Here is a 19252-nt window from a genome sequence, read left to right as displayed (position 1 = left end):
TCAGGTAGCTCCGTGCCCTGATTTATTGTGGTGGGGCTATCGGAGGCGGTGGAGGTGGAAGGGATAATTGAAACGTAGCAGGCTGGGGCTGATAGCAGACCCGGCGAGTTAATTGTTAACGAGGCGCTGGGCAGGATACGGCGTAATGAGCATCACGGCCACGATCCGGGGCGCCCAGAGAGGGATTGAATTGCTGCCGGGCTTCGCCGTGCCTGGGGACGGGAAGTGGCAGCCCCACTGGGGACAGAGCCCTGCCACAGGGAGCGAAAAAAAGCCAAAAAAAGGGAGCAGGTTGGGTCAGGCACCTCTGTTTCGGGGCTTTTTATGTAGCAGAGGGGGCCAAAAAGTGGGGAGCTGGGATGCAGGTGGTCAGGGACGGGGACGGGGACGGGGCCAGCGTGCCCCAGGTGCTGGCGTCCCTCCAGCACGGAGATGCCTCCATCCGGGAGGACCAGGACGGGCGTCCCCAAGGACATCAGGAGGACATTTCCCCCATTTCACGGGGCACAGAGGGCCACGGGCAGGGGCAGCCGGGACGGAGATACCCAGCGGGGTGATTGCACCCTGGCCTGGCACCCGCGGGCACCGCGATCCTTGCTGAACGAAGCAAATGCAAAAAAGGAAAATATGCAAAAATTACCCCTTCCGCCCCCCCCCCCCCCCCCAGCAAGTTCTTGAGAGGTCGGGTTTCGTGCCAAGGCTATTTTGCTTTTGTTTAATTATCAGCCAGCTCCCGGGACGCGGAGCAGCAGGGACAGGTTCTCCTTTGTCAGGCTGCACAAAGGCAGCGGGGCTGGGCTGCGGGGGGGGCGGCCGAGACCTGGGAACCGGTGATTTGGGGCCGCGGGGGGCCGAGCCGTGGGAGCCCACACGTCCCTGCCTCGCCCCTATAAATGCAGCCTCCTGCACGCCCAGAGGAACCCCCGCAGCTCTGTGGGGTTCGCTGGGTCAGCGACAGAGCTCCTGAGGGGGGCAGGAGCCCGGTAGCCAGCCCTGAGCCCCCAAAACGCTGTGGGTTTTGCTGGCCCCACAGACAGGCGGTGGCATCGTCCCGGAGGAGGTTGTGGCCTCCACCAGAGCTGGATGCAAACTGGGGAGGCGATGCCCCTCTCTGCCACCCCACTAAATAAAGCCCAAAGGACACGGGGCTGGGGGGAAATCCTCTGCCCAGGGGGGTGCCCGTTCCCCAAAAGCTGCCCCAGGAGGGGTGGGAGGCGATGGGGACGAGGCCCGGCCTCGCCACGGGTGGAACAGGAGGCAGCTGGTGCACGGCACTGGTCTGTACTGGTCTGTGCTGGTGCCTGCTGCCCGCCCGGCCCCGTCCTGCTTGGGTCCTGCATCTGCAGCCACCTCCTCGCCCCGCTGCTCCCCAAAACGGGGCAAACCCCAACCCTTGTGGGCTCCCTGCCCCATGGGGATGGGGATGGGGGCTGGGAGGCTCTGGAGGCTCCTGCAGCAGCTCCTGGCACGGGGCTGGCCCACAGGCTGGGATTTCTCCCGGCCCTGCTTGGTTTGGCTTCACCTGCCTGCACCCAGCCCGCGGGGAGGAGCAGAGGGGAACGCAGAGGCCACCAGGAGCTGTTTTTCCTGGTGGGTGTCTCCTGTCCTCTCCCTGTCCCTCCCCCTGTCCTCCCCAGTGCCTTCCCTGCGCTGTGACCTTGGGTAGGGGGTGGGTGAAAACCAACCAACCAACCCCCTTTACCCCAGGATCCCCTTTTTTATCCCAAGATCCCCTTTCCCCAGGAGGAAAAAAGCCCAAATCCAGTGAAATGAGCCCGAAGCCTTGCCCCAAAATCCTGGCTGCCCACCGCCCCCCACCCACAGCGAGGGGCACAGGGCTGGGAGGGCAGCAGGGGAAGGTGCCGGGGGGGGAGCACGGGGGGCTCATCACGCCCAGCACCAGGCTGTGGTCGGAGTTTGTGCCGGTTATCGAGCTGCAGATGGTGCTGATAAAGCTTGAGGAGGAAACAGGGAACCCTGGCAGCTGCCAGGGCTCGGAGGACCTCTGCTGGCACCGGCACCACAGGGCAGGCTGCTGGAGGCTGACCCAGAAGACAACCAGCCATAGAGCCACCAACCCTCCTTGGCCAGGCTGTTCCTTAAGAAACACACCCAAAGCTGAATATTTGGGCCAAAAGGCCCCAGGTTCAGGCTTCCAGCAGTGGCAGAGAGCTGCAGGAATTCCCTCGTGCCTCCATCAACCGCTGTGACCCCGAGGACAGCTCTGCACCTTGCACCCAGGCGGCCCCACAAGGCGCACGCAGCCCCCCGAGCAAACACCCGAGGCCCAGCAGCTGTGCAATGTTTATTCTTGAAAAAATAATTCGATTCAGAAAGCCCTGGGGATGCCCTCGGCCCCAGCCCGACCGCAGCTGCCAAAGGGGAGCCTCGCAGGAGGAAAGGGAGCACCCGGCACACGCAGAGGGAAGGGATGAGGAGCTCGAAGCGCCCCAAGCCCTGCAGGACAGGGAGCAGCACAGAGCTGACCTGGAGCCATTCCCTGCCCCTGGGACCAGCATCTCCCAGCCTCAGGCCGAGTCCTGCCAGCCAAAAAGGGAAGGGGGTGTTGGGGTGAAGGGAAAAGGGGCCTTGGGCAGCGAGGTGCCGAGGGGAGGGCAGCAGAGCGGAGAGACAGCGAGGTTTCTCCAAAGCAGCGCCGGGGAGCAAGTGGCTTTCCCACTGAGGAAGCTGAGGCCCTTCCCCAGAGTGGGTAATGGACCTGCTTCTATTAAACACAATCAATAAAATAATAAAAAAAAAGCCCAGCCACATCCACCACCCTGGGAAGGGCGGTGCTGGGGGTGGCAGAGCAAGGAAGGGGTCAGCCCGAGCCCCGGGGCCAGTACGGGGAAGTCTCAAGGGTGCCACCCTGCACCCCGGGGACATGTGTGCCACCTCCTGCCTCTGTCAGCACACACACAGCTGTGCTGTGCCCACACAGGGACCATTTGGGGCAGAGATTTGCTGGGTTCAACATTATTTTCCTACGCTGGGCAAGGAAGGAGGAGGTGAACAGAGACGATGGCGCCAGGGGAACAAGGCAGAAGCCTTCCTGGCAGGCTGAGGGCTGCTGGCTCTCCATGCTACGTTCCTGCTCCCTTCCCCCAAGCAATAAATAAATAAGTTACTGTAGTGTAGGCCCCAGCAGGCGCTGGGGTTGTGCTCCCGGGGGGCCCTGGCACTCGGTTCACAGTGAGAAAAGGAAGGGGACGAGCCCCTGGCCCACGGGGAGCTGCACCCCAGGGCCCAGCCCTCACACCCTGTCCCTGTGAGCGCAGGGAAGGGGCTGAGCAGCAAACCCAGCTGCTGGCACAGCAGGCGAGCCAGAGCAGCCCTGCACAAGGGGCAGAAAAATGATCTCCTGCCTCGTGGATGAAGCAGGGAGGTGCATGGAGCAGGGGACTAGGGCTGGCCCTAGTGAGGGGAGGGGTGTTAGTACCATGGGGCTGGGGAGGGGGCCTGGGGTCCATCCTAAGGCACAGGAAGGGGGACGGGGACCCCCCTCCCTCTCCCTCTAGCAGAGGGCGTACCACAGCCAGGAGAACCAGGCTGCCCCTCCTGGATCCGCTCGCAGCATCCCTGCTGGCATCGTACCACAGTAAGGGGGGGTTCAGGGGAACGTCTCCTCCCCGTCCTCAGCGGGAGCTGGGGTACCTGACAGGGAGGAGAGGCCGGGTGCAGTACCACGGGCAAGGACCACGCCACGCCGCAGCATTTCCTCTCTCCAGGATCAGCTGCTGGAGAGCCCAGCTCCATCCTGCCTCTGCAGCCGGGGGAGTTTCCCCCCCTCGCTGCTCCCATCGCGCTCTGCAAGGCACTTTCACCCCCAATCCCCACGGAGGAGGTGGGTGAGAGTGGGCTGAGCTGCGGCGCAGAGCGGGGTCCTCCTCCCTCCGCAGCCCTTTCGGGCTCCCAAAACTGCAGGGGGAGGACAGGGGCACCCGCTCGTCCCCGTGCTGGGGACAGGGTGCCCCCTGCGTGCCCACAAGTCCAGCTCCTCCTCAGCATTCCCTTCTGCCTCCATAATTCGCCGTGGCCCAAGCAGGGAGACGTCCGACCCAGTCTTCAAGGTGCAGGAGAAAGCAGCTGGAAGATCCCTTCTTCACCACCATGCTCGCTGCGGGGGCAAGAGTTAATAAATAACGCCCAGTGGGCTGCCTTCCTGGGAGCAAAAATGGGAGCAGAGGTGTTCCTAAAGGGCTCTCGCAGCCCCCACTGAGCTCTGCCTTCCTCCAAACCTTGCCCAGCCAGGGGGCAACGGGAGCAGCATTAGTAAAGAGTCTGTGTTAAAAAAAATGTTCCTGGGACGATGGGGGTGGCATGTCTACAGGGAAGCACCCTGCCCCTGCGTGAGGGAGAGGGAGATCGTGACAGGGGGCTGGAGGCAGCCCCAGATCTCGTTTTGAGGCCTGAAATGGGATTTCACGTCCAGCCACCAGCCTCTAAGAGCCGCTGCCAACTCAGTCTCTGCACCGGGGGGGTCTCTGTCCTCTCCTGGCCCCCCCCTCACTTCCCAGCTGCCAGCCTCACGTCTGCTCCGCTGCAGCTACTGCTGGCACTGCCGCCGCCCCCTCCTCCTTGGCAGGGGGCTCCATGTAGATGGGCACCACTGAGGAGGGCTTCTTGGACCTGCGGGTGAGAAGGATGGGTGAGAGCTGGCACCAGCAGCGCCAGGAGCTCCCCAAAAGCGAGCTGAGACAGAAGCAGGTGGCAGGGGACGGTGCCAGGGGGCGTTACCCAGGTTGCTGTGTCCCCGATACTCACGAGTAGGGGGAGGCAGGGACCCCCACGACCAGGAAGTGGTTTTTCTTGCGGAAGAGCCGCCACAGCCCCTTGTGGTTCCCACGGACGTCCAGGTCCCAGATGTGGAGGCACTAGGGCGGGAGGGAGGGAGGGAAGAAGAAGCATCAGGGCCTGGGGACAGATGCAACGCTCTGGTGTCCCCCCAGTGAGGGAAGAGCCACCCCCCCTTGCCCTCACCAGGACACAGCAGGGAGGGAAGGGCAGTTTGGTCAGGGTAACACACCTCCACCTCAAGAAAAACAGCCAGGTGTTTTCTAGCAATGCCAAGATCAGTGCACGGGGAGGATGCCCTGTGCCAGGGCCTCACCTTGGCGAGCTGAGTCCAGGTGGTGAAGTCTGCTTCCTGCTCCATCTTGATGAACATGACGTAGACCTTGCCCTCCGTGTCGGGCACAAACGAGTCCTCACAGGGGTTCTTGCTGTGGTCCAAGACTTCAGCCTCACTGCGAAAACAGAATGGGGAGTGAGAAGGCAACCTAATTCCTCCCTGTTCCGCTGCAGGGTGCTTCACACACGCAAGCAGTGGCTGGGGCCATCTCCACCCCTTTTTTCTGTCCTAGCTGGTCCACCCAGTGTGTCCTCTGTGGATTCCCACCCTCCCTTCAGGCACTTACCCCAGGAGCCGATGAATTTCAGTCTCATAGGCATCTTTTCTCAAGCTGTTGAAGACAGAGCACAGAGACCAAGGCAAAGTCAGAGGGTTTGATAAGCAAGGACCATCCCCAAGTGATCCAAATTAAAGACTATCCCATTGTAACACTAAAAGGCAAGTTGGAGACAATGGATGGAGAACAGGGACTGCCACACATCCTAGCAGGACGTGACAGCAAAAATGTGACCTTTCAGTGTTTGTCAGGCCAGCTTTGAACTGCCTCCAAAGCATCCATGTTTTGGGGAGAAATTTAACAGAGAACAAAACCAAAACCCACACAGGGCTGATTGCTTGCACCTTGATAGGTCTAAGCTTCAAGCCAAGCTTGGAAGATCAGGTACCTGATCAGTGAAGACAAGTATTAGGGACAGGTGGCTGTCCCTCAGTGGGGCTGGGGTCTCACAAAGAAGAATGAAGGAGAGGTGCTTTATGCCCAGGCTGCTTCTGGGCTCCCTGGAACATGGCTTAGCTGAACACAACCTCACAAAAAATACTGCAAGGATTCATCCAGAGGCACCAATGTGCTGTGACTGGAGGTGACCGATGGTTGTTGTGCCACAATGGAGATATCCTCAGCACATGCAACTGTTTTATCCAGACCTTTTTCTGACCAGTACTCACCTCTCCACATTTTTAAGCTGGACATTCGGAACCGTGTTGAACTTGTGCTTTTTGAAATAGGCTTCCTGGTAGAAAGAGGGAGAGGATGGGAAGAAAACAGGGTTCAGTCAGGAGACAGCAGCACTCGGACGTCACCTCAAGCATGCCCACTACTACCTGGAGAGGTGACGGGGGTCAGAGCTCGGCACCAGGACAGGCCCTGGCAGAGGTCACTCACGTGGAAGTAGCCGTTCATGTTGAGCCCCACGATGCCGAAGTGGTAGGAGCGCGAGATGTCGGGGATGATGCACTCCCGGCCCTTCCTCTGCTCCGGCATCCGCATCCACATGTCCCAGTCCCAGAGCTGGGGAAGGGAAACTGCTGCTTACGCTCACATTTGGGGACATCACTCAATAAAATGGCTGTACAGGAACCCTTCTGGCTGCCCTCACAAGCTCCAGACCACACAGCCCAGCTTGCTGGGGCTGTTCCAGCCAGCTCTGTGGCTGGTTATGTGGTCCTCATGTTAGTGCCTATCCCAAATCCATCCTGCTTGGGCGTCCTTCCCAGGGGAAGCTCAGGAAGAGCCAGGGCCCCTCCAAGAGCTGTACCCACAGGGATGAAGCGATGATCGTGGACTGCTAATATGCAAAGATGTGGGTGCAGAAGACAAAGCCCCTTGAGGATACTCACCTTCTCTGGCGTTGGCCACTTGGGCTCCAGCTCGTCCTTGTACAGGCTCTTCCGGAGCACCCAGCCCAGGCCCGGCATGGTCTCCACACGGTACAGGAGCGAGGGGTCCTCAGCTGTGTGCTCGTAGCCCTGTGACGTTATAGGGAGCAGTCAGCACCCTGAATGCATCCCTACCCCTCCAAAAAAAGGCAAAAACTTGCCCCATGGAAACACCCAGCATGAGAAGATGGACACAGCCACTGGGAAGCACAGGATGGAAATTTGCAGGGGCACTTCTGAATGGTACAGGGCTGAGGACACACTTAGGTTGATGGTGTTGGGGGAAAGCTGCTTTATAGGGAGCACTCAGCCCCCAGACTTGGGAACAACAAAGGGCACAGCTGTCCCTGCCCCATCTCTTCCCCCCGACCCACCTGGTCGTTCCATGCTGAGATGCAGTACAGGCTCTCGTCCTCCTCCAGTAGGTATATGGACTGGCTCAGAAAGCTGAGGAAAGAGTCGCCCAGCCCGTGGTCAGATCCTTCCCACGGACAAACCGAGGCAAATTCTCCACCAGGGAATGAGCCATCCCTAACTGCTGGGACTGTTTAACCCATCTCTTGGGCCAAAATGGCTGATGTCGGCATACGTGCATGTGCAAAACAAGTCAGTGGCTCAAAAATAAACAAAAACAAACAAAAAAGGACAAAATCCATGAAATCCCAGATGCTGAAGCCACTCTGCACTGAGTCCTAGGGACAGTAGATTCAATAAGCAGCCTCCATACAGGCAGAGCTCAGTTGCTGGCTAGGGACTGCTTAGCCCTGGACAGGTGAGCTACCTCATGACAGGAACCTGGCCTCTCCTGAGGCAGCCAGAGAGCTGCAATGAAACACCCCTGAACAGAATCTCAGTGACCCGCAGCTTTACCTGAAGAAGTCAACAGAAATGTCAAGGTCTTCCTCCAGAACCACGGCAAATTTGGCATCCTGTAGGGCAAGGTGAGATGTCAGAAGGATGGAGAAGACCAGGACAGAGCAGAGACACCAAGCAGCACCCCCTGGTTGTGCTGCTCCCTGCCCCACAGGACCAATTCCAGCTCCTGTGGCAGAGGCTATTGCAGACGCCACTCTCCCAGGGCAGCTCTGTGCTGCCTCACTCCCCAGGGCAAGCAGATAGACAGAGGGCAGAGGTCCCACTCACCGGGAACAGGTTGAAGGTTGCAGTCAGGCTGGCTTTGTAGTGCTGCAAGAACAGACACATCATTGCCTGTGTTAGAATCAGCGCCTGGACCACAGGGAGGGGCAGCCTGGCACGGATGTGGGGCTAAGCCTGCCTCCCTCAAATACCATCCCAAGGAAAAGCTCCCCTGGGGGCTGGGAAGGGTCTCACCTGGGAAACTCTGGCATTTTTAATGCTGATGGGAGTGTGCTGGATTCCGGAGAGGCCAAACAGCTCCACAACATCCATCGGCTCCTGCAATGGGAACGCAGAGAGGCTTCACATGTGTGGGGTTAGCCACATTCTCCCCACCCTCTGCCACAGCGTCAGCTCCCTGGAACAACAGCAGCACGCCAGCCTCCTCTGTGTAGCTGTCCTCCTGGGGGCAAATGAGGCTCCAGCTGCTGCTGTGCTGAAGACCCCACTGCAAGGAACTCACCAAACCATCTTGGCCCATCAACCCCTAAATGTCACTAGCCCCTGCCACAAATTTCTGTTAGACTCACTACTCTGAACTCCCAAACTTACACCCAAAGAATATCTAAAAGGTCTCAAGTTTCCAGTTCCCCACGGCCAGTGCAGATACAAAACAGGTATGTCCAGGAACATCTTCCAGCTGATTAGAATCAAGACCACAACCAACTCCACTTCCTCCCACAGTTGCCAAGGACTCTCTGTCCAAGCACATTCTCACTGGGGTCAGAACTAATCTGCGCTTGGGCTGAATTACCTCCGCTCCTAGAAGGCGCCACCAAAACCTTCTCCATCTTCCTGGTATCCACCACGGCAGCACGAGCATCCAAGCTGCCCCCTCGCAGCAGAGGGATACTGCTCCAGTTGCCATGGCAATGGTTACTGCTATCTTTAACCACTCTGATGCACTGCAGTAACAGCCTGCACAAACACACCGGCTGCCCCAGCCCCATAGCTTGGGGAGAACTGCCCTGGGCAACTGGGAACACACCCCTGAGAACTGGGAGCACATCCTGCTGCCACAGAGCCAGGCTTGCAGTGGGACTCTCTAGTGTGTTCCATGCCTCCAGACTTTGCAAAGAAGCAGATGAGGAGCACCCTCATAGCAGAAGGAAGGGTGAAGGGGCTCATAGCCTGCTAAGGACTAGGGTAGCACCACATCCCCTCGTATGGGGGACCAAAGACCTGTTTCCAGGGACCCCGGGAGTGTTCTCACCTCGTAGTACCCATCAATGAAGACCGTGATCATGCGAGGATTGACGCCCTGAGCCGACAGCAAGGAGCGCAGCATCCTGCAGAGAAACCGAGGGGCCTGAGCACAGCACGGTCCCTGTGGGTCCAGGCCACTCTGCGCAGGGGTATGGATTCCTTGGGGGTAGGGAAAAGGACACAGGACCCAAAGGCTCTCCCCTTTCCCATGGCCAAGGACCCTGGGATCTGTCCCAGAAGCTTTGCCCACGTTGTCTGAGCAGCAAGAGGGCTGAACCATGCCTGACCTCGTGGCAAAGAGCAGCCAAGTCGTGCCCCCGGAGCGGTTACCTGTACAGGTAGTTGGGGCGGTTCCCTGCAATAACAGCTACAGGCACGTCGAAGACTTTGTTGTCTTTGAGCTGGAACAGAAAAATGTGTGTTAGTGTGCGTGGAGACTTCTGTTCAAACCTGTCATTGCTGTATTAAGGACAGCCCCTTCCCCATCACCCCAGTGTCTTCTTCCTACACTGCCAGGGGCTAAGGGCTTGCCCAAGGGCAGTCATCACCACTCAGCTGCTGTGCAGGAACACGGCTCTACTTCTGAGCTGCCTGTGGTCCTGCCTGGCCCTCCCTCCGGGAGCCTTCCTGCTGCCCTGCCCCGTACTCACAGGATCAGGGTTGAACTCGATGGGTGTGGGGTCTTTGCAGCTGCAGACGCTGCCGTAACCTTCCACTTTGCTGCAGAACCTCCTCCGGCGGCGGTTCAGCTCCGTGTCAGGCCAGTGGCACTCAGCATCTGGAGGCAGCAGGGAGAAAAAAGGATTCCTCACCCCGCGGCCTCACCTCGTGTACTCCAGGCTGCCACTCGGACGGCTCGCCCTGGACTCAGCTATCACCAAACCAGTGCTTGTTGCTGTGAACAAGCATCACACTCCCACTGCATGGCCTCTCTGGGGCAGCAACAGGCCTTGTTTGAGGCCAACAGTCAGAAAAGACTGGATCAGGCCTCGTTTGGAGAGGTGACAAGTGGCCACAACATGCACCCAGTCCCTAATTTTTCTCTATGATCACACCTGGAATAGCCACAGAAGCAGGCAGAAGGGAAGCTGGTGCCATTATAAGTTATCACCCCATCTCAAACAGCCCTAAAGCCATTCTGGGATGTTTCTAACACGCCCACGGCTCTGACTCAAAAGCACCAAGAACCGTGGGCAGACGTTCTCCAGAGACACCCAGAGCAGATTTTATTTCCCTACCTTCCACAGATGTCAGGTGGACTTCTGTCTTCAGCAGCACAGGGTCGCCCCACGTTGAGAGGGCGGGAGACTTGGCGTGCTTCTCCCCATACACTTCCCCTGGAGCAGGGACACAGCGTCAGGACAGGCTTGAAGAGTCAGTCCCCATCGTGTCAAGGCATGAGCAGAGCTGCAGCTCAGGGTGGTGACTTAGCATCCTGCCCTTGGCTGTTGGGGAGCTGCTAAAGGGAAATGCTCTGCCTCTGTCCCCTCCCTCACCCCCAGAAATGGAGCTGCCCACTCTTCTGTGACTCGTTGTCTGCTCATAGAGCATTTTGGGGATGGGCTGTGTTTGTCTTCACCTATGAAGGAGCTACGAACACTCTCCTGGCTAAGTGCTAACCTCTCTTACCTCCCTTCTTCCCCACAAACGTCCACATGTCTCTCCAGCTCAGGAACGGTGCAACTTGGCTCCCCAGGCTCTTCAGGACATTCTTGGCTGTATCCTTGAGGTGAAAGGAGCCTTCATCCTGGAAGGAAACACAGCCCCGCAGCTGAGGTCTGCCTACCAGAAGAGTCTCCCATCAATACCAACGAGACACAGGGCCCATTCCTACCCTTGAAACATCTGAGCCAGAGAAATTCCAAAGCAGGTTCCCAAGATCTCCACGCCACTAAACCTACCGGTTGTTTCACCACAACCTACAGGCAGGTCAGAGGAGTTGGACTCCTGTTTCCTCGAGACCACACCATTCTCCAGCAGGGACGGCGTCTGCCAACACTTTACACACCTGAACCTGCTGCCTTGGGAGCACGGTGCTGCTCACAGAGTGGCCCAGAGCCTGTACAGCCCACCCCCCCTCAACAGCCTGGAGCTGGCACAGAACACCACCCGGAAAGGTCCCACTGCATCCTTGTATTTCTTCACATCCATCCTCCACCTTCCAGCAGTAACCAGGGAGAGTGAGAGGACGAGGGAGCTGTCCAACCAGGGAGACACAGCACAGCTGGGAATGTGACATTTAGCTCTGGGAATGCCCAGTGACATTCAAGTGTCACCTCGAATCAACACGCCCTCAAGCTGGACATTTTCTGTTGACACTAATGTCACCTACCTTAATGGTGAAGATCAGGATTCGGCCCCGGGCAACCATGTTGAGGAAGAGTACCATGGCTTCGTCTTCATGAGGAGAGTAGGTGTCAAAGACCCTCTTGGCCATCACGTGACCCTGTTGGCATTCAAACACAGGCATATCTTAAACTTGATATAATCAGGACAGGCAGGAATACGGAAACCTGCCCTGGAAGTCTCAGATCCAGAGCAACATGGTGAGTTCATTTTCTGATACGCCGAGGAGCAAGTCCCCAGGCAGGTTCCGCCTTCTGGTAGCACATGAAGTGCTAAGGGGCAGCTTCAGTCAACCCCAGGACTCCTTCCTGCTCCCCAGTGACATCCCTCTTGGGGTTCACCTTTCTCCCAGTCTAAACTGCCCAGGAAACCAGTCAAAGCCTTTCTGAGCTCGGCAAGCACCAGAGAAACACCGCGATGTACTCTGGCATCTGGAGGCAAACTCGTATTCAGTCTTCTCTCCTGGCTGCCCGTCTCCTCACACTCCCAACAGTTAAACAGGGAGGGAAAACCTAGCTCAGGGAGAACGCCCCACGCAGCCACGCAGGGATGCTTTACCGTAGCCTGGTTCAAGACAATGACGTGGATCCCTCTGCCCTGCTCACGAGCCTCATCTTCCAGGACCTGCAGGTGGAGAAGCAATGAGAACCAGAAGCCAGCACCCAGCACCCCTTATTCCCTGCCCATTGGGCACAGCAGGGCCCCCAAACCAAGGCAGGTCTCTCTCTGTGCCTTCTGGTCAGCCACAGAAGCGCTCTCACTGCCTGGGGCCACAATGTCACCCGTTCAGCCCAATCCTCCCGCTCACCGTTGTTCCATCCACAGCCACGTAGACCTTTGACCTGCTGGAGTACACCTCGACATCCAACACCTTCTTGTTGCTCACAGGGTGCCTAGGGACCTCCACATTCAGCAGCTCATCATCTACAGGGGAAGAAAGCCCAGTCTCTACCAGCCCAAGCACCTCTGGCTTGGCCCGAGCCCAGCCAAACCCTCAGCCCCCCAAGCCATGGGTCAGAACATAAGGGGAAAGCAAGTGAAGGAAATCCAACAGAGCAACAGGTCTGCTCCCTTGCAGACCTCCGCAGCCAAAAGAGTTGAAGCCCTGAGTAGTCAGACCAGGAATGGAAACATCCTTTTCTATTTTTTGTTAAACCCACAGGAACAGACCTGTCTTTCACGCTGTAGCTGGTCACATTTCCCCAGACTTAAGGAATTACTTCCTGCCTCTCACCGTAATCCTGTGCAGACTCCTCTTCCTCCTCATAAGCAGCTCGCCGGGTGTCCAAGATCAGTTTGATGTTCACGATCACAGTTACAAGCAGGAAGAGGACAGCTCCTGTCTGCAATGCAGGATGCTTTGTGTTAGCAACTTGCAGCAACCCCAAAATCAGGCCACCTCCCTGGCAGACCTGCAGGGCACCCCAAAGAGATCTGCCAAGGGATCTTCAGTACCATTGCCCCCTTCCTTCTTTTTCAGACACAGAGTAAAGCAGAAACTGTTCCACACCCAGAGGACCTTTTTTAAGACAGGAAGACTTGGACCACGAACATCCAGTGGTGCGAAACGATCAGCCTGCAAGGTTGATCTGCCACAGAGCTGCCAGCAGCGCCTGCCAATGAGGCCAAAACATTGGGCCTCATCCCAGGGACCCTGAACAGTCTCCTTCCTCAGGGAGCCCTCATGAGCCTTCATCCCCCCAGGCAAACACAAAACCTTCCCCTTCTCCTTCCCTCAGTCACTGACTGCTAAATTTCACCACGCTCCACTCACTGTGGGAATAGCTCCATTTGTGCAGCCCCATGGGCAAACCCTCCCTGTCCTTATACCCCCAGATGTCCCCCAGGATGGCAGCTCAACTACAGATTAGCAGTTTTGTGGTACAGGTGAGCAGGCCCGTGGCTGTCATAGACAGCAGCTGCCTCTAGGGCACAAGATCCTGTTACTCAGTCCTGTTTTCTGTCTGCCTGTTGCACCTTATACCAAGACTTGGTTTGCAAATCATCTGGCAGGAATGGTTTCCCACTGTGGGCAGAGCCCTACTGCACTCAGTACACGTACAGAACCAGGAGGGAAGGAATCAGCTGAGCGTGATTTTTTGCTAAGTCTCCCAAGGAAGCCTGAACAGCTTTATCTTCTGCCTTATCCACTTAATGATCCATTCGCAGCTGGAAGGTGCTGTTAGACGTAGCAGACCCTTTCACGCAGGAGCAAAAAGCCACTGGGGTGGGTTTTCTAGGAGCAGCTTTGGCTTCCCCAGCATGTCAGCTCATCCAGGCCTCCTGTCAGACCCCCCTCCACCCATGCAGCTGCCCCACAAGCCTCCAAACCCCCCAGATTCACCTCCCTAACCCACCCCGGGCGGCTCACCTGGCACAGCTTCCTCAGCGCCCGCTGGTTCATGAGCTTGTACTTCCAGGCCAAGTACCAGCTCCGCTTCTTGTGGGGCTTGGCGGCGGCGTTGGCCTTCCACTCCTCCATCGTCACGGGGGCGGAGGGAGGGCCGAAGGTCAGGAGGAGGCGCTGGGCTCCTCACGCGGGTCCATGGGGGCTCCCTGCGGGGACGGGGTGGGCACAGGCTGAGGCCCAAACCCCCTCCCCGGCACAAACAGAGCCTGGCAGCCCCCCTCACCCCAATAAACCACCTGTACGGGGAGCAAGGAGAACCCCCCGCCCCCAGGGCCTCCTGAGGGCCCCCCCGGTGCTGCGGGAAGGCCCCAACCCCCCCCGCGCTGTGGCGACCAGGCCCGAGGCCTAGGCCGGGGAGGCCCGGAGGAGGCCTCAAGAGGCGTGCGGCGGGGCCAGGCCTCCCGGTGCCGGTTGTGGGGTGCGTGAGGACACCTCAAAGCCCCTTCAGGGCGCGGGGCCGCGTCCCGGCGCTACTCACGGCGAGCCGGGGGCCGGGGCCGGGCCCGCTCCGCTCCGCGCCCCGCTGGGCGCCGCCGCCGCCCCCTCAGCACCGGCGGGGCCGCGCCGCTTCCGGCGCCGCAGAGCGCCGCGAGACGGGGGGGGCGTGGCCTCTAGTAGCCCCGCCCCCTTCTACCGCTGCGGCGGAGGGGGCGTGGTTTGTGAAAGAGTGGGCGTGGTTTATGGCAAAGTGGGCGTGGCTTGTGGGATAATGGGCGTGGATTAGGGAAAAGAGGGTGTGGTTTAGGGACATGAGGCGTGGTTTAGGGGAAAGTGGGCGTGGCTTAGGGGGAAACGGGCGTGGCTTAGGGGTAGGGGGCGTGTCCCCGGTGACAGCGCCGCCCGGGGCCGCCGCCCGGTGCCGCCCGGTGCCGCCCGCATGGAGGGCGTTGGGGAGGCGCTGCCCGCGGAGCTGCGGGAGCTGGCGGGGAAGCTGGGCCGCCGGCCGCCCGCCGGGCTGCTGCGGGGGCTGCGGGCAGAGCCGCCCCTCCCGCTGCCGCTGCCGGTGCCGGTGCCGCTGCCGGTGCCGGTTCGCGGAGCCCGCCCGCCGCTCGCCGACCGCCTCCGGGCGCTCCGCTTGGAGCTGGTGAGTGCCGGGCACCCCGCTGGGGTGGGGAGCGGCGTTTCGGTAGGGAACGGGGGGATGAAGGAGCCCCCCGGGAGCGGTAGGAGCGGCGGGGCGGTGCCGCCGGAGGGGCGGCGGGGAGGCCTCGGGGGTGGAACCGGGCGGCCCCGGTGCCCCCGGGCTGCGTGGCTGCACTGTGAGCCGGGGGGGAAGGTCCAGAGCCCGGTGCCCGGTTCGGGCCGCGTTTTATAACCCCCGGCTCTCAGCACCGAGCTGGGCGCTTTTCCTTCCCGTCCCCGCCCCGCGCAGCCCCGCCACCCGCACCCCCCAAAACCGGGGGGCAGCCGGGATGCGGGGGGTCCCCATCGCCCCCCCCGCCCCGTCCCCATAGCCCCCTGTCCCCAAGCAGGACCCGAAATGTCCCCCCGTGGGCGCAGCGCCACGCGTGGCCCCCCCCCCCGCCGCAGCCGAGGCTCGCCCGGCGTGGGCGGCGAGGGGAGGAGGCAGCGAAATCCTACATTTTCCCCGACCCAAATGGGTTGTTTTGTCCTCAGGGGAACGATCCCGCCCGTGGGAGGGACGGGGAGAGGGTTTAGGGGCGAGGAGAGCATCCTGCCCCGCTGCTGGGCTGCCCTTTGGTGCCCTTGGGGACGGAGGTGGCGCTTGGCAGGGTGGAAATCCTAATTGCAGCCTCGTCCCCACAGCCTTTGGCCGATTTCCTCCCGTTGCCCCAAATCTGTCGGTCCTGGAGGGAGAAAACACCAACACAGTGGGTGCTGGGGAAGGACAAATGGGGCTGTGACCCTACTGGGTCGCTGCCCCCTTTTAGGAAGGGACATTTCAGGAGGATGGGATGGGATGGGATGGGATGGGATGGGATGGGGTGTCCTGTGTCCCCCAGTCCCATGCCATGCACTGGGCATCGCGGTCACCACTTGCAGGGACAGGGACCTATGGGGCAGCTGGCTTCTTGTAGGATCTTGTAGGATCCTGTAGGATCTTGTAGGATCTTGTAGCATCTCGGCGTCCTTCCACGTTGCCCTCACCTGGATGCTTGCCGGGGTGCAGTGGCAGGGTTCAGGCTGGCCCGAAATCGCAGCAGACCAGCCAGGGACACCAAATCTGGGGAGCATCCCTCATCACCAACCCATCCCTTAATTTGGGGCGGCTTCTGGCCTCAGAGCCCTGCTCCCCCCTCGCCTCTCCGCCTGCCGCAGCTGGATGTGGTGGAGAAAAACACAATTTTGGGGGACATCAGGAGCTCCCGGGCTGCCTCGTCCAGCGTGTCCCCCCCCGTGCCAAGGCCAGCTGCTTTGGGAGCGTGCGGAGAAGTCCGTCGGAGGCGGTTTGTGAAATAACTTGCCTAGAAAGGAAGTTTCTGCAGCTCACAGCTGGCTCCTGCCCCAGTCTGGGCTGGCTGCAGCGCTCTCATCCCTTCAGAATTTATTTATTTTTAAAAAAAAAAATCCAGCCCGATGGGTCTGGGGAGGGGCAGGGGGTCGGTGTCGGGTCCCTATAGGCGTTTGCCCTTTTCCTTTGCATCCTCCGAGGCGTCGCGTGCCGAAATCTCTGTCCGGAGCTTTCCCAGGCTCCTTCCCCCGGCGCCTTTGTCCCGGTGCCAGCCGTGGGAGCGGAGCTGGGGCTCCCCTGAGACCCGCGGGGCACGCTCGGGGCAGCTTTTCCCTGGGCTGGGCTCACCAGCTCCCACACCTCCGGCTGGGATTTGCTTTTGGAGATGCTGTGCCCACAGCTCCCCTCGCACCGGCCGCCCCTACCTGGGTTTGTCTCCCTTTCTCCCCCCCCTTTTTGCCTTTTTATTCCCTTTCCTGGCAAAATATTTCCTCCCCGCGCAGGGGAAATCCAGTGGCTTTCGGCGGCGAGTATCGTAGGGCCAGGAATGTCTTGGCACGCCGGGCTTCCCGTTAGGAAACCAGATGTTGCTGCGGGAGCTCTGCGCAGAGCTTCCCCCGGCCCCGCAGGGTGGGATCGGCGATAGGGACCCCGTAACCCCATGGTACCCCCACCACGGCTCCAGGCTGGGTGCAAACAAGGGCCAGGAGGGATGCTTTGGGTCTGATTTTTCTTGCATCTCAAAAAAAAAGGTGATGTTTGGCTGGGATTTTGGGGAGGGATTTGGGTTTCGGGCATCCAGGGGATGCTCTGGGCTCAGATCTGGACCCTCCCCTGTGCCCACAGTTATTCCCTTGCCCCCATCCCCATGGGGCTGCCTGTGGATGGGGCTGGCTGCGTGGGTGCCACGAGTTATTAATCCTCGATAATGGGGTCCCCAAGTCTCAGACAGGACCCCAGGGCTGAAATTTGGGGCCGTAGATCTCCGGGGGCTGTGGATGGAGGAGGGCGAAGCGTGCCGTGCCCCCGCTGAGCCGTCCTCTCCATCTCTCCCCCCAATCCCACCCCAAACCCAGGCTTACCTGCGGGCGGTGGACGTGAAGATCCTGCAGCAGCTGGTGCTGGTGAACGAGGGCATCGAGGCGGTGAAGTGGCTGCTGGAGGAGCGCAGCGCGCTGCCCAGCCGCGGCAGCAGCCTGGCCAGCAGCCAGTACAGCCTGGCGGGCAGCCAGGCGGCCTCGCGGCGGGGCAGCTGGGACAGCCTGCAGGACCCCCTCCCCGACAAGCTGGACAGCATCTCGGTCGGCAGCTACCTGGACACGCTGGCTGACGACCTGGACGAGTACTCCCAACACGCCCCCGAGCCTCCCGTCAGAGCCCCGGCGAGAGCCGAGCAGGATTGGGGCAGGATGGACCCCGAAAAGGCTCTCGGGAAGATGGAAAAGGGCAAAGCGGAGCACGAGTGGGCCCCCGGAGACCTCGCCCCGGAGCAGCAGCGGTTTGCCAAGGAGCTCCAAGTGGCCAACGGGTACTTGGGCAAGCAGCCCGGCCCTTTGGAACCGGGCAAAGACCCCAAAATGCCAGCGGGGGCCGGGGAGAGGATGGGGAAGGCTCGGAAAGCCGAGGGTGACTCGGAGAACTGCAAGCTCAGCAGCAAACTGCACGCGGAGTACGACGCCCACTGGCGCTGGCTGCAGTCCCAGGACGACGTGACGTTCTTGTAGCCCCTCTGCTGCTCCTCACGCCCCCGGCCCCGCTCCCCTCATCGCCTGCTCTGCTTCCTTCGGCCCCACTCGGGAGCGTGGTGTGGCTGGGAGGGGGGTCGGGGTGGCTGGGAGGTGTCCCCTTGTCCCTCCGAGCCCCCCGCGTAGGGATGCAGCTCGGAGGGGCCGGGTGTGGGCTGCCTGCCCCGTGGGCAGTTTGTGGGGAGGGAGGATGAGGTGGGTTCCCCTCAAATTAATCCTTTGCTCTGGGGTGAGCTGAGCACCCCCGTTGGGCGTGCTCGTCTCCATCGCCCTCTCCAAGGCCAGCATCCCTCCGGTCTGACCTGCAGGATTTGGGGCCGCAGCACGTGGTCGATGCCAAAATCCCCTTCCCCGGAGGGGCAGGAAGTTTCGGTGCCCTGCAACGTGGTGGGGTGGGCACCGTGGCTGCTCCGTGGGGCTCTCTCGGTGCCCTGCAGAGGAGGGATTTCGGCACGGATCTCCCTTCCCCGCGTGCCTGCAGAAGGGCAGAGCAAAGTGGGAGTTTCCCGATGTGTTTTGAGGCTCCTCCACCAGCGTGGATTTGCAGTGCCCCTGCCCCGGAGATGCCCTCTGTGCCCTTGGCTTCTTCCCGTGCCTTTCAGTGCCCGCCCGCTGTGCCCCCCAGCACCCCTGGCTTGCAGAGCATGGCTTGTGCTGGAGCAGGATCTGCTCCCTCCAACAGATGATGCGGGGAAGGACCTCGGCATCCCACAGCTTCATGGGGTGGGGGAACGAGCCTGGAAGCTCCTGGCCCCAGCTGGGTGCTGCGACAGCCGCCTGCTTGCCTCGGCGCAGGTTTTCCCCTCCATCTGTGAGCTGAATCCTGGCAAAGACCTTGCTTGTGGCTTCCCCCCGCGTAGCCACCACGTCCCCCAAGGCTGGCGTCCCCGGCTTTCCCTCGAGCCCTGCATGCTGTGACCCCGCTGGGGGTCCCTGGGGGGGAGCATAAAGTCCTCTGGCATTGCTGAAACCGCTGTTGACAAAAATAGCTGGCTTAATAAATGGTTGCATTTCTCCAAGGCCGCACTGTTGGTGCTTTGGGGAGCTCACAGAGGTGTCGGGGGGGGGCTCCTACCCCTGCTGGGAATGCCCTGGGGCCAGCCTGCCTGTCCCTGCTACCCACAGCCCCCATAATAGGAGATCCCCCAAATCCAGACCTTGGAGATGGAGGGGGGCTGATGAGAGCCATCACATCCCAGAAGCTCCCG

The 19252-nt window shown here is 60.4% G+C and overlaps 2 protein-coding genes across 4 annotated transcripts; one reads left to right on the top strand and one right to left on the bottom strand.

Annotated features, from left to right (window-relative positions):
• Positions 1-2292: 2292 nt before the first annotated feature.
• Positions 2293-18853, bottom strand: POMGNT1 (protein O-linked mannose N-acetylglucosaminyltransferase 1 (beta 1,2-)). Of its 3 annotated transcripts, none has more exons than XM_032191931.1 (22): positions 17382-17445; positions 13848-14032; positions 12711-12819; positions 12285-12400; positions 12035-12100; positions 11463-11576; positions 10760-10877; positions 10369-10467; positions 9781-9908; positions 9461-9531; positions 9138-9213; positions 8120-8203; positions 7931-7972; positions 7658-7716; positions 7162-7234; positions 6749-6877; positions 6294-6419; positions 6077-6141; positions 5418-5462; positions 5111-5246; positions 4765-4874; positions 2293-4629 (listed from the first exon to the last, which is right to left on the bottom strand). In XM_032191931.1, exons 2-22 carry the CDS (start codon positions 13956-13958, stop codon positions 4527-4529), a joined length of 1980 nt encoding a protein of 659 aa, XP_032047822.1. In that variant the 5' UTR covers positions 13959-14032; positions 17382-17445; the 3' UTR covers positions 2293-4526. The 3 variants fall into 3 exon arrangements, with proteins under 3 accessions (XP_032047822.1, XP_032047821.1, XP_032047824.1); XM_032191930.1 differs by lacking the exon at positions 17382-17445 and adding an exon at positions 14365-14385; XM_032191933.1 differs by lacking the exons at positions 13848-14032; positions 17382-17445 and adding an exon at positions 18803-18853.
• Positions 14764-19063, top strand: LURAP1 (leucine rich adaptor protein 1). Its single transcript, XM_032191934.1, has 2 exons — positions 14764-14970; positions 17376-19063. The coding sequence occupies exons 1-2, from the start codon at positions 14764-14766 to the stop codon at positions 18021-18023; spliced, it is 855 nt and encodes a 284-aa protein (XP_032047825.1). The 3' UTR covers positions 18024-19063.
• Positions 19064-19252: the final 189 nt, after the last annotated feature.

The sequence above is a fragment of the Aythya fuligula genome, chromosome 8, assembly GCF_009819795.1.
Source record: "Aythya fuligula isolate bAytFul2 chromosome 8, bAytFul2.pri, whole genome shotgun sequence".
Lineage (NCBI taxonomy): Eukaryota > Metazoa > Chordata > Aves > Anseriformes > Anatidae > Aythya > Aythya fuligula.
This window is presented reverse-complemented; position numbering and strand designations above follow the sequence as displayed.